We start from the raw sequence: 13,069 nt of genomic DNA on the forward strand, positions 1-13,069 counted from the left end.
CTTTTTTTCTCTTTTCTATCATGACAACTTTTGTTCCCCCACCTTTTAGCATTCTGGGGACCTACTATGTATTAAAATGTGAGTACTATTTCTTCCACCTCCGAAGGATGGAGGGGGTATACAGCAAAAAAAGTGTCGAAGGGGTCGAATCACCATGGGTTACTGAAGAGTCGTCTGACTTCTCGGTGACTGAATAAGAGAGGTTTTTACCGCTTTCTCTTCTCTCCAGCACTCTCGGACTGATCATCTTGCTGCAACAAAGCAAGCTTAGGAATGAATCTAATGGAGATTTAGGTCTTTGTCCACTTGGAAGATTATTCTTTCCTCCTCGATGAAAGAGGGCAAAAAGGGTGTGTGGGAGAAAGAATTCAAAAAGGATAGAAGATTTCGTACACCAAGCGGGACAGAGTGTGACCCCTAAGAAATTGGGGGTTCTCGCTCATCCTATTCAAATGAATCAGCCTCAAGAAAAGTAAGCCCCATTTTCTTGATTAAATTTGTCTTCGTGGCTCCCTGAATCAATCAAAAATCTTATTGATTTGATTCATCCCATTTCATTTATTTGGGCGAGAGGGAGGCTGTGAGTCACCTGGGCTACAGATTTTTCCGTTGGTTGATTCTCAAAATTGAAAAAAAAAATCGGGTCCAGACCCACAAATGAATAGGAAGCGAGGTGAGGGTCCTTCATTAAAGGGGGGAAAAGAGGGGTGGGCTTTGTTCTAAGGGGGAGGGGGGTGCCTTGCTCAGCTTTAGAAAGGATAGAATGACTTTCTGAAATTCTCTCCAACCCTTTCTATCTATCTTTAGAAGTAGGGCGAGAGAAAGTCAATATGATATTTGCGTTGGTTTTTCCAACGAAACTAAGCACTTTTCTTCTTTCTCATTCGGAAGGCTCAGTCCCACACCCTGACTTCAATGATGGGACTAACCTCCGCACTCCGACGCTCCACTGAACAATAGTTCTCCGCCTTACTATATTTAGAATAGTGGTCGATCCTTCGGGAGTTACATTCGTAACAACATTACATGTTATGTTCACGTGGTGATATTCTATCTTTCCAAGAGTACTACCCTGTACATAGTCTATGCCTGGGGAGCATATTTGACATGAGATATACACAAGCGGTACAGGGGTCCCCCACTTCGATTCCCGCCCCGTTAGCATCTACGATCCTAAATAAGGGATTAGTCCGTTAGGTCTTTTTGGTCCGGAGCCGGCTGGTAATGGACCTACTTACCTTGCTTGTAGACCTGTTGTGGAGCGAACCCTTGTTCTATTGGTTTTGTGGTTGCTACCAAGACTATTTCTTTATGCCCATCAAAGAACCTCGAGATGCTAATGCACGAAAAAGGATACGAGAAATTTGGAAGAACTCATATACGGAACGAGGGCGGCCCGTGTAAATATATCGATTTCTTACTCGTGCAAAGGAACTCTTTCTTGGCAACTTAGACAACGTAGAACGATGTTTGTCCTGCATAGGAATATCGGGATCTTTACAAAGGGCTTTATAAAGCTTTCGTCTCAATTCATATTTAGTCTAGCCGTGAGCAATCTACGTTTGTGATCTCGTATATTTCGCTTCTACGACATCTTACTGAGTTTCCCCCTCATCTTTTTGCAAAAAGCCGCTCCACGGTGGTAAAGTCTCATCTAGTGTGTTGGTCGAAGTTACAATAGTAACATTGAACCCTCGAATATGTTCGAAGATATCGAAATAATTTTCCAATTCGGGGGAGAATTCGCAAAATTTTGTTTCCATCGAGAATTGAATTGACCTTTCCCTTATTTCGAGCGGAGAATCTAACAGAGACATTACTGTGGATATTCTGACAAAAAAATGTGACATTTCATGCCCTCGAAGTGTGCTTTGTCGTGGTAGGTTACTGACATATCCTTTTTTGTCTTTATTTGACCCCAAGAATGGATTAGATTGAAATGACTTTCCTGTTGAAGCCCTTTGTTTTAATTTCTGGCCGCACAAAATCTCCATAACCAATTTTCCATTTTTGATAGAAGGTGTTGTCTTTGGTACTACTATTATTTTACACGATCCAGGAACTTCCATAACGTTGGCGTGATTCGGTTTGAGCAACGGATCCTGACGTGATACATCCTCGTACTGAAAATAAAGTGGAAACATGAGTTGATCTATAATGAGTATTAGATTGAAGTTCTCTTAAAGAAGACCGCCAACTCCTACCCCGAAGATACAGAGCACCCGGTCCTCTTCTCTTGTGTCGAAGTGTAGTGTAGTGTGGTGAGGTTTCGCCTCACAGAAAGAGTGGGAAATTGGGATAAAAAGGGAAGAATTTACGCTCTTTCAAGTCCAAGAAAGAGATTTAAGTCCTTTATGGCCCTTTCAACCCGCCGAAATGGAAGGCATTGCACTGTACCCAACTAGAGAATCTCCTTCAGGTGCAAAGCATAAGTCCTTTCACTAAGAGCTTCTCCCATTGGGGAGAAGATGATCCCCCTGATCTGGTGCCTCTTCACAAGAAGAGACTCAACCGAATAATCTCGTCCCACAAGTGCAGCTTGAATATGTTTTTCAATCTGCACTTGCGTATCAACAACAGAGTCTATCATTTCTTCCCTATAAGTTTCCCTTATAAAATGGTTCTTAACCTCCTCGCGAGCTCCGCTCGACGGGTGTCGTCATCGAGAAGCGGAGGGTAGAGCTCTGGGATGAGGGGCGGTTGATTATCCTGACCTAGGGTTGGATCCGACAAGGAAGGTGAATTCCATAGATCCGTTTGGGAAATGGAATGAGTAGGGCTCACTTGCTGCACCTCCTCTCCAAGGTCCAGTGCAGGGAACATGTCCAAAAGTCCTCTGAAAAAAGAGGACGACGGGGGAGAGGCTGATGCGGCGGAGTCATTTTCCTCCAATAAATTGAGGTACTTTTCCCAATTATCCTACCCTGACACTGAATCCACCGCCCTTCCTCCAGCGAAATTATCATCTATGTGCAAGCTGCTGCAACATCCTACCAAAGCGACGAGCGAAAGAAGAAGGATAGGCATTTCCAAACCAAAGATCCTAAAAAGAGCACGTTAAACATGGAGTAAAAAGAACCTTTTACCCTCTCCATAATAAGGTAGGGATCAAAGCCAATCCAATGAGATAGGAGCCAAGTAGTCAAAACAATGGAGTGTCATTTACCACCCGAGCAAGGCAAATGTGGTGGTGGATGCTCTCAGTTGATTAATAATGGGTAGTGTTGCTCATATTGAGGATTATAAGAAGGAATTGGTTTGTGATATTCATAGATTGGTCTGATTGGGTGTTTGGTTGGTTGATTCTGATGAAGGTGGTGTTATGGTTCATAATGGTTCATAATGGTTCAAAATCGTCTTTTGTGTCATATGTGAAAGTCAAGCAAGGTCTTGATCTGATTTTGGTTCAACTGAAGGAAATGGTGCTTAAAAAGTCTGTTAAGGCTTTCTCACGAGGGGAAGATGGTGTGCTTTGGTATCAAGGTTTCTTTTGTGTTCCCAATGTTGATTACTTGAGAGAATAAATCTTATTAGAAACTCATAGTTCCAGACATTCCATTTACCGGGAACTACCAAGATGTACCGTGACTTGTGGGAGGTCTATTGGTGGAATGGGATGAAAAAGGATATCGCGAAATTTGTGGCTAAGTGTCCTAATTTTGAGCAAGTGGAAGTTGAGCATCAAAAGCCGGGAGGTTTATCCCAAGACATTAGAATTTTTACTTGGAAGTGCGAAGATCTGAATATGGACTTTATTGTGGGTTTACCCCATACCCTTCAGTAACATGACTTGATTTGGGTTATTGTTGATTGTATGACGAAGTTGGCTCATCTCATTCCCATCAAGGCTTCCTATTTGGCGGAAGACTATGCTAGTTGTATCTAAATGAGATGGCTAGGTTGCATGGAGTGCCCCTATCCATTATCTCCAATCATGGTACCTAATTTACTTCTCAATTTTGAAGTCTTTACATAAGGGCCTTGGTACTTGTATTAAGCTTAGTACAACCTTTAATCCTAAAATCTATGGGCAAGCGGAGCGTACTTCTCAAACTTTGGAAGATATGTTGAGAGCTTTTGTGATAGACTTCAAGGTTAATTGGGATAATCACTTGCCTTTGATTGAGTTTGCATACAATAATAGCTATCATTCAAGTATTGGTATGGCTCCATTAGAGGCTCTTTATGCAGGAGGTGTATATCACTTATAAGTTGGTTTGAAGATGGTGAGGTACTTCGATAGGTCTCGAGTTGGTACATGAGGCTATGGAGAAAGTTTGTCTTATTAGAGAAAAGTTAAAAATGGCTCAAAGTCAACAAAAGTCCTATGTCGATGTTAGAAGAAGAGATTTATAATTTGGGGTAGATGATTGAGTTTACTTGAAAATTTTACCTATGAAATGTGTAATGAGGTTTGGAAAGAAAGGAAAGCTTAGTCCTCAATATGTAGACCCATATCAAATTTTGAGGCGCATTGGAAATGTTGCTTATGAACTTGATTTGCCTAATGACTTAGCATTGGTGCATTCGGTTTTCAATGTCTCTTTGTTGAAGAAATATGTTGGTGATCCGACATCTATTGTACCATTGGAGAGTCTTGGTATAAATGAGAGTCTTTCTTATGAAGAAGTTCTGGTTGAGATTTTTTACTGACAAGTTAAAAAGTTGAGAAATAAGGAAGTTGCATCCTTAAAAGTGTAGTGGAGGAATCAAAGGGTTGATAGTGCTACTTGGGAGATCGAGGTCGATATGATGTCCTGTTATCCCCATCTCTTTCCCTCCAATCCTACTCAAGCTTGAGGTATTTAGCTCTTTATGGTTCATTCTTTCGGATTCATGTGTATTAGTCATTCTTATGTTTCCTCATGCATGCATGCTTATGAAAAAAAATTGATCTTTGAGGAAATGAGTTAGCTTGATTGATTACTTCATGGTTATGTGCATTCGACTCTGATTTGCATGTATGTCTTATAAAATGATATTTTGAATATGATTTAGCTCAGACTCGATGTTCCTCCTTGGTTATGTGTATTTTGATAAAATTGCATTCATGTTGGGTTGTTAGTTTCTCTCCTACTCTATTCATGACAGCATGAGTCCCATTCAAGGACGAATGTTCCCAAGGGGGAGATATTGTAACACCTCAAATTTTGGAAAAGGAAGAAAGGGATTTTTGGGCTGCAGGTTGTGTCTACGGGTCCCCATCTACGAATTGTAAAAACTTCTACGAGCCGTATATGACATTTGTAGAAGAGGGAAAATAACTTTTTGAAAAGTCAAGTACCAGTACCTCTTTTTACGGTTGAACAGGACGACCGGCCAACCATTGTACGAGTCGTTGATAGGTCTCGTAGGTAAGTCTTAGACGTAGTGAAATTTTGAGGGTTAAGTTGGTTTTTATGGCTGGTGTCTACAGATCGTAGGAATACCTATGAGTCTTAAACAGGTTTCGTCAAAGTTGGTCCAATTCTAAATGTTTTGTACTTTCCTACGGTTGACTAGTACGGTTCGTAGAAAGTCCTACGGATCGTATGTCCAAACAGTAGAAGGGTTCGACAGTTAATTTTAAGGGGCTTTTGAGTCTTTTTCCTAAATTATTAATGCCTAAACTAGGTCGTTTTGGTCCTAATTCTAAGCCATATATAAGTCTTTTAGGCCCTAAAACTACCCATTATAAATCATTCCCCTAAACTCCTAAATTCCCTCCAAATTCATCACCTCCAAATTTCCTCAAAGTCAAGCAAGAGCAAATTAGGGCTTCAAGCACCAAGGTTTCAAATTCACCATAGCAATTGGGCAGTGAGCTCTAAGGTATGTTAGTATTCACCTATAGAGTCCTTTCCTCCACAGAATTCCTAAAACCTCTAATTTTCCAAGTTAGATTCTCAAATCAAAGTTAGAGTTTTATTCAATCTTCATGGGTTCTTTTCAATTATGATCTAATTGATTATTTTCTATCTTTTTATGCATGAATTGAAGTAATTATATGCTTTTGAGTTGAATTCACATGAACCCATGCATGATCCATGATTTCTAGACTATGATTATATGATAAAGATTATGAACTATCAAAGATGAATTCATGAAGACATGCATGTTCTTTTATGAAATTGATATAAATGATTTAAGGTTGTTTTGACAGTAAAGCATCGATGTTGTTGTTGTTGTTTCAAAAGGTTTCTCACATAAATGATTTGTAAGGTTTAGAATGCTTTCTCACCTAAGTTGAATCATGATTAAGGAGCTATTCTAAATGAACTTTAGCTTTGATTGGTGGCTTAATTATATCCTTCCATGGATGATACTACAAATATGATTTCTGACTATTCCATGAGATTTTACTTAGCACCGAGAGGACTTTGAGATGAAGTCTCTTCCATTAGTAGAGATCCGGTCTCTAGAAGAAATATCCTTTGTCCCTAACTACGTGCCCCCATAGGATTTGTCTTAGAAAGACATAACTAGTGAATCCACCTAAGCTAGAAGTTTACGGTTCTTACCTTGACAAGTAAGGATATCTTTTCGGTGTGGGATAGACATCGAATTCCATGTTATAGCTCACATGGTTTATGTCGGTTATATTATAAACTTACCACAATATTGAACTAAGGTTACTTTATGAAAGTATCTCACAAGTGTTTTAAAGATGTTTAACTTGCATTGACCATGGTTATGACTTATGTTTTCTAACCCTTTTCTCTCATGATTTAAGCTTGGTCATTACTTGTCATGTAAAGTCCTTCTTAGCATGATTTCATAATTATGCATCGTTATCATACTTAGTACATTCCATATACTAATGCATACTTGTGCCTATATTGTTTCACTAATATAGGGTCCGACGCTCCTACCTTCCATAATTGTGGCTAGTTGGTTCTATTGGCTTTGAAGATTGGTGAGTCCTCATGTTTTGAGGACCGAGATACTTTTATAGCTTTATGTCATTTCCATTTTCAGACTTTGTATGTGATGTATGGGTTACATACCAATCACTTTTCTTATGATGTATTAGATGTCTTGTTGAGACTTATGTTAGAATTCCACTGTTGTCAAACTCATTTATGATATAAAACTGTTTCTTTGGAAATCTTTTTTTCTATTATATTGTATGATGTATGCTAAGTGGTTTGTGGACCTCTCAGGGTTTTATATGTCATGTTACGCCTAGAGTATACTTTGGGTCGTGAAACTTTATGCTTTTCTGGAAATAATACTTTCTTTATAAATGTTAAAATAATACATTTGAGATCATTAAAGTTCCCTTAAAACTCTTCTCAATGATGCTTTAAAATTACTCTTAGACTCTCTTAAAATTCCAAAATCAATACAAGGAAATAATTGCACAACTACTTTCAACAATATCTCATCAACTAAGGTTAATGTGAAAATATAAGCATGAACAACAATACAAGTATCTCAATGCATAAAGTATCATAATCTCATAATTAAGAAATTAGAACTCGAAATAAGAACACAATTCAGATTTAAAATTTCATGGAACTTTGGGTAGAATACTGGATTTAATTCTTTCTGACTGAATTTATATGTAGGGTGGAGGATGAACTTATTCCAACACTATGAATAACCTTACATACCTGGAAGAACGAAGTTCTTGAGGAACCTTGAAGAACTTAAAGGAACACTTGAAAATACTAGCTTTCTCTACTTGGATCGTTGCTCTAAGTCTTGGGAGTGTTTATGAGAGCTTTAGGGTCAAACTACACTGATAGGGACCTTAATTAAGTGTAAAAACTTTGGGATTTAGATATAGGGCCTATTTTGATGGGCTTATAAAAAATAACTTGTAAGTCAAAAGTTAAAAGTCATAAGTAGATGGTACCCTACTTTTGACTTATTTTAAAACTTTTTTGGTCTAAAAGTGGGTGCTTAAAAGCACTTTATAACCTTTCCAAACACCCCAAAACAAAAAAAAAACTACCTAAAAATCAAAAGTACCAAAAAATAAGTTAATCCAAACTAGCACTTAGAAGGGGTGGGAAAAGACTAAACTAACCCCACTTAAGAACTATAGGTCCACTTCTACAAGCACCAAGTACGGTCCCTACAGGCTTCTACGGATCGTATTGATCAACCGTAGAAAGACTATTGGAGACTAACTTCTAGATCAAATTCCACAGTCCAGGGTCTACGATCTGTAGAACGGCCTATGACTTGTAGGTCCCTTTCGTGCAACTCATGGTCTAACTTTCCCCTAAGTCCATTCTCCTTTCTACGAGTCCTGGGCTACGGACCGTAGGACTTTGTACAATCCATAATACCAACTGTAGATCTAAGGTTCATCAAAATTAAGTATAGATCCCTTCTACCCTGATTTACGACCTGTACAACTTCCTATGGACCGTCATGTTGGTTCGTAGGTACTCATCTGGGAGTTGGCATTTTCAATTTTCCAACTCAGCTTCTACGATCATCATTTACGAATTTGTAGGAGGTCTTGTTCAAACTGACACTAATAACGTTTCTGTAACTTTTCAGCTTCCAACTCACTTATCAATTTCTGAGGTGTTACAACTATGTTGGTCTTTTAGAACAAATAAGTCTATGTGGGCTATTTTTTCTTGGAATAAATATTTCAAAAGACATAGACCACAAATTGTTAATTGGAATGGAGGGTCTCAAGTGTGGAAGTTCATGGTAGAAACTAGAAATCTGTTTGATCAAGAGATTTGGTGGGAATCTAGATGTGGTTATTCAAGTATCTTGTTTGACAATGAAATAAATTTGATGCTCTTAATTACTACTTACCTATTGAGGTTGATAACTATTATCACATGGAGAAGGTGAAATCCTTGATGACATAGGGAGTTGGAATGAAGAGTTACTACATAATGTATTCATTAAACATGAATTGAAGATTGGGATAAGTTGGTGGATGCAAAACAAATCAGGTAATTTCTCTGGCTAAAGTACTTGAGAACTGATAAGGCAGAGGCAAGACATGCAAAGCAGATTTCTAAAACATATAGCTCAGAGGGGTTCCTTTCAAAGTTAGCTTTCTCTTTTAAAGTCTATGGAAACAAAGACTACAAGTGGGAGAAATTCTTATCAGAATATTGACCCTTATGATGTCTCCAAAAAATTCCTAGCTTAGTGCAATGATTTTCCACAAGAATCGCCCAATAATTAGCTCTCAAACACTCACCATCGAAAATAAAATAAAGTGGAACACAATAATGCTTTAATTATTGTTATCGCCGCTTTGGCAAATCTGACGTCATAGGAGCAATGTTGCCAAAATGGTAAATGGGTAACCAGTGCAAGGGTTAGTGGTTGATCGGTTCCGTAGGAGCGGACCCAGCTTTGCATGAGCAAGGTTTGCTGAAGTGGTCAGCTCCGCACGAGTGCCGACTCTCCACCAGAGCAAGCTCGTTTTCCACCAGAGCAACTGCACCAATAGTTGATACATCATCTTTTGTGATTTAATTATCAAGTCTTGAATGGACTCTCGAGATTTATTCAGGGTCCAAACCACGCAAATAAAAATACTACCTAATCAGGACCAATATTTTATACTCAATGGAGCTATCGAAACTTTTAATAGTGGTTGTCTCAATAAAAAGTGGGTTCCACACTTAAGCTTCATTTTTGCCAAAACTAACTAAGGTTTCTCAAAATGAGTATAGAAGTCTCAGGACCTAAATCAAAGGTCCTTCTAGATCAAACTCGATGTTTCGGAGCTAACATAACCATCAGAACTGCATATTAAGATCATTTTCCTAAAGTTTTGACCAAACTCAACCATTCAAACTTCAAAAGTTTCATAGAAAAACTTACATAAAAACCAAATGAATGACCCAGTGACCAAACTATTAGTCCCGCTAATCATAAATGACTTGGGGCCGCTATAGAAAAGCTCTAAACATTGAAAATACGAAAAAATAAGGAAAATGACCAAAAGGGTCATTACAAAGACTTAGCTCAAGGCCTTTCAAAGAGTAAGTTTGACTCATGAGCAAGAGTTTTGATATATGAGATTCCCTATAAGTTTTGCCTCTAATAACTATTGCCTTAGAGGTAAAACTTGCTCAAGGATTTCCAAACAACAAGTTAATCCCCATGGGTAAGACTTGACACTATCACATTGTGTCTTGATTTATGATATGCTCTATAACTATTGCCTTAGAGACAAACCTTAGCCCAAGGACTTGCAACGAACAAGTTGTGCCTCATGGACAACAATTTACACCATTTTTACTTGGTTTAACTTATGGGGAACACAATAATTGGTTCCTTAGAGGTAAAGCATAGCTCAAGAATTTAAAAAATAACACATCCTTTATTGGCAACAATTTATACTATTTCACTATGTCTAACTTATGATATACTCTATAACACTGGTCCTAACGACAACACATAACTCAAGTTTCAAAATAATAACTTATGCCTCATGAAAAACACAATTTTAAACTACAATGTTCTTCTCCATAGATTACTCTATCAATTAAATGTTAACATACATCATTTTTTCTATATTAGATATATGTTCAATTCCTATTAGAGATGTTGTTAACTAACTTGAAATAAAATTCTTAAGTTTACTTACAAGTCAAAGAAAAAGATTATCTTTGCGGATTACTCTTTACTTAACTTTTGATTCATCAGAAAAAACAATAAAAGTCAAGAAATAAGAAGAAAGAATTATGAGAAAAAAAAAGAATCAAAGAAAAAAGAGAGCTTTTGAAAAAAAAATAAGAGAAGAAAAAACAATAAATAAAAGAAAAATAAAGAAAGACAAAAATGAAAAAAAAAATTGCAAAACAATTAATTGAGAATGGAGATTTGTTCAAAAATGTTGGTGTGAAATTTTAATATTAATAAAAATATATTATATGTCACATTATATATCATGTTATGTCTATTGATGAACATTACATTTGTGCCTCTTTACTCTCATCAATTGTGGAAGAAAGTGGTCATTAATTTTTAGTAACTTATGTAACCACCAACTCTTCATTTCATCTATTATTCTATCTTTATGTCTTGTAACTTATGTAACATTTGAGTCATTCATTTGACAAATTTACTACCCACTATCTTTCTATTTATTGCAAGGAAGAATTCATCGCCTATAAATAGTGTGATCTTCCTTTGTGTTGCGAAAAGAAGAAAAAACAAGAGAAGTACAAGAAAATATAGAGTGAAAAAGATGAGTAGTATTTTATTGTGTTTATATTGAGATTAGTGTTGTAGTGAAAGAGAGAGTTGAGACAAAAAATAATATTCTAAGTCTTCAACTATATTCACTATATACAAGAGAGTATTTATACGTTGAAGGAATGTGTTCTTTTGTGGAGCTTTGGACTCTTCAACTAATCCGGAGTTGTTTGAGTTGTACACGTTGTTGAGCTGTTGTATCCTGGAGGGGACAAGTCAAGAGATATAATGTTGGATCGGTGTAGATTATGCCGTAGTGGGCTAAAATCTCCTTAAAGAGAGCGAGATATCCGTGCCTCAGGCTAAAGAATTGTTTATTCATTTTTTGTCATTTTATTTTCAACTGTAATTTATTGTATTTGTGATTTATTACACAAATAATTTTTAAGGAGAATCATGTTTTTGTTACAGTTTGAAAAAGTGTGGATATCAAGATAGAGATCTCAACATAATTCCTCTCAACGTTGCTCTCTTCAAGAGATGTAAGAGAAGAGGTGTACGGTAAAGTGTTTTTCTACTTGCTCAATTCAAGTGGAAAAAAGGTAAAGGAAAAAAAACTTTTTTACCTAGTATTTTCATGAATAAAGTGATACTACTTTTCATGAAAAAAATGATATTTACATTCTTAAATAGTGGGGGCTCATGAAATAAGGAAAAAAAACCATTGTGAGAAATGATTTTTGCATCTTTGAGAAATTCTCTAAAAAAGAGTATTACAAGTGCATATATATTAATTGTGGAATAAATCACATGTTATTATTTGGCTATAATGTGATGACTTTTGGCTCTAACATGAGAGTTATAAATAAATTATGAAAGCCATGTAGAGTAGCCATTTAACATGAAATGTTTTGGGTGAGGAAAAAAATTCATTCTTGAAATGAAGAAATACCATTAAACATGTGATGTATTTTTCTTGTCGAGTCACATAATATTGAAAAGTTTGTGAAATACAATTTTGTTGGTTGTGTGAGTCTTGCAACTCCTTTTGATTCAATTGTGTGAGAAAGTTGTGACAAATAAAAAAAGGAAGTTTGCATACCTAATAAAAATATGAGCTATGTGACTAACAACTTGAGTTGATGTTGTGTTTGCAGTAAAAGTACTTTGAAGGTACAAGCAAACTAGATGAGAAAAATTTGGTGGGATGAGAAAAGTAAATTATTTTTTGCTAACTCTATTATGAAGGTTGATGTAAAAAAAATAATTAAACTTCAACTAGTGAAAAAGTGAATTGAAACACTTTATTTTGAGAAAATATTTGATTAATTGTGATAACACCAATATAATGGTTGAATACAAAATCGTTATTATAGCGGTAAATTCAGACTCATAAGAAGAAAACACAATATTGTGAGATCATATTGATCACTGGTATACCATCAATATTAATTGTGTTTAAATTTGTGATAATCTTGCAAATTTATAAACTAAGGCCTTAGTAAGACAAAGAGTTTGAAACACATCGAGGGGGATGAAATTGAAGCTAAAAAAGTTCTGAGTCATATATGAGGAACCCAACTTGGGACTAGAGATCCTATAACCAGGTTCAATGGGAAGAACGAATCATATGCTGACTTGTTGTGAAATGCACTATTCTTAATTTTATTCAATCCCTATGATGTAAGTGCATTTATCCTATAATGATTTGTGGAGGTTGAGTCTTTGAACTCTTAATGAAACTCTGTATCTCGTATGAGTGGGGTGTCAAATTATAGGAGCACCCTTGACAGATTTCACCTATGTGAGTGTGAAAGTAGGTCACTTTCTATGAGAATGAGCTTATTCTCAGAAAACACTCATGAAACCGGAATAGCACAATGCCGTAATGTGGTGGCTATCAAAGCTTATGTCAACACCTTGATTATTGTGTGTAAGCAGTGATACTTTATTT

At 36.6% G+C, this 13,069-nt stretch overlaps 1 protein-coding gene across 1 annotated transcript; it reads right to left on the minus strand.

The window, feature by feature from the left end:
- Positions 1-812: 812 nt before the first annotated feature.
- Positions 813-2,895, minus strand: LOC125856507 (60S ribosomal protein L5, mitochondrial). The gene has a single exon (XM_049536068.1). It carries the CDS (start codon positions 2,142-2,144, stop codon positions 1,596-1,598), a length of 549 nt encoding a protein of 182 aa, XP_049392025.1. The 5' UTR covers positions 2,145-2,895; the 3' UTR covers positions 813-1,595.
- Between the last annotated feature and the right edge of the window lie 10,174 nt (positions 2,896-13,069).

This window comes from Solanum stenotomum, chromosome 2 (assembly GCF_019186545.1).
Source record: "Solanum stenotomum isolate F172 chromosome 2, ASM1918654v1, whole genome shotgun sequence".
Lineage (NCBI taxonomy): Eukaryota > Viridiplantae > Streptophyta > Magnoliopsida > Solanales > Solanaceae > Solanum > Solanum stenotomum.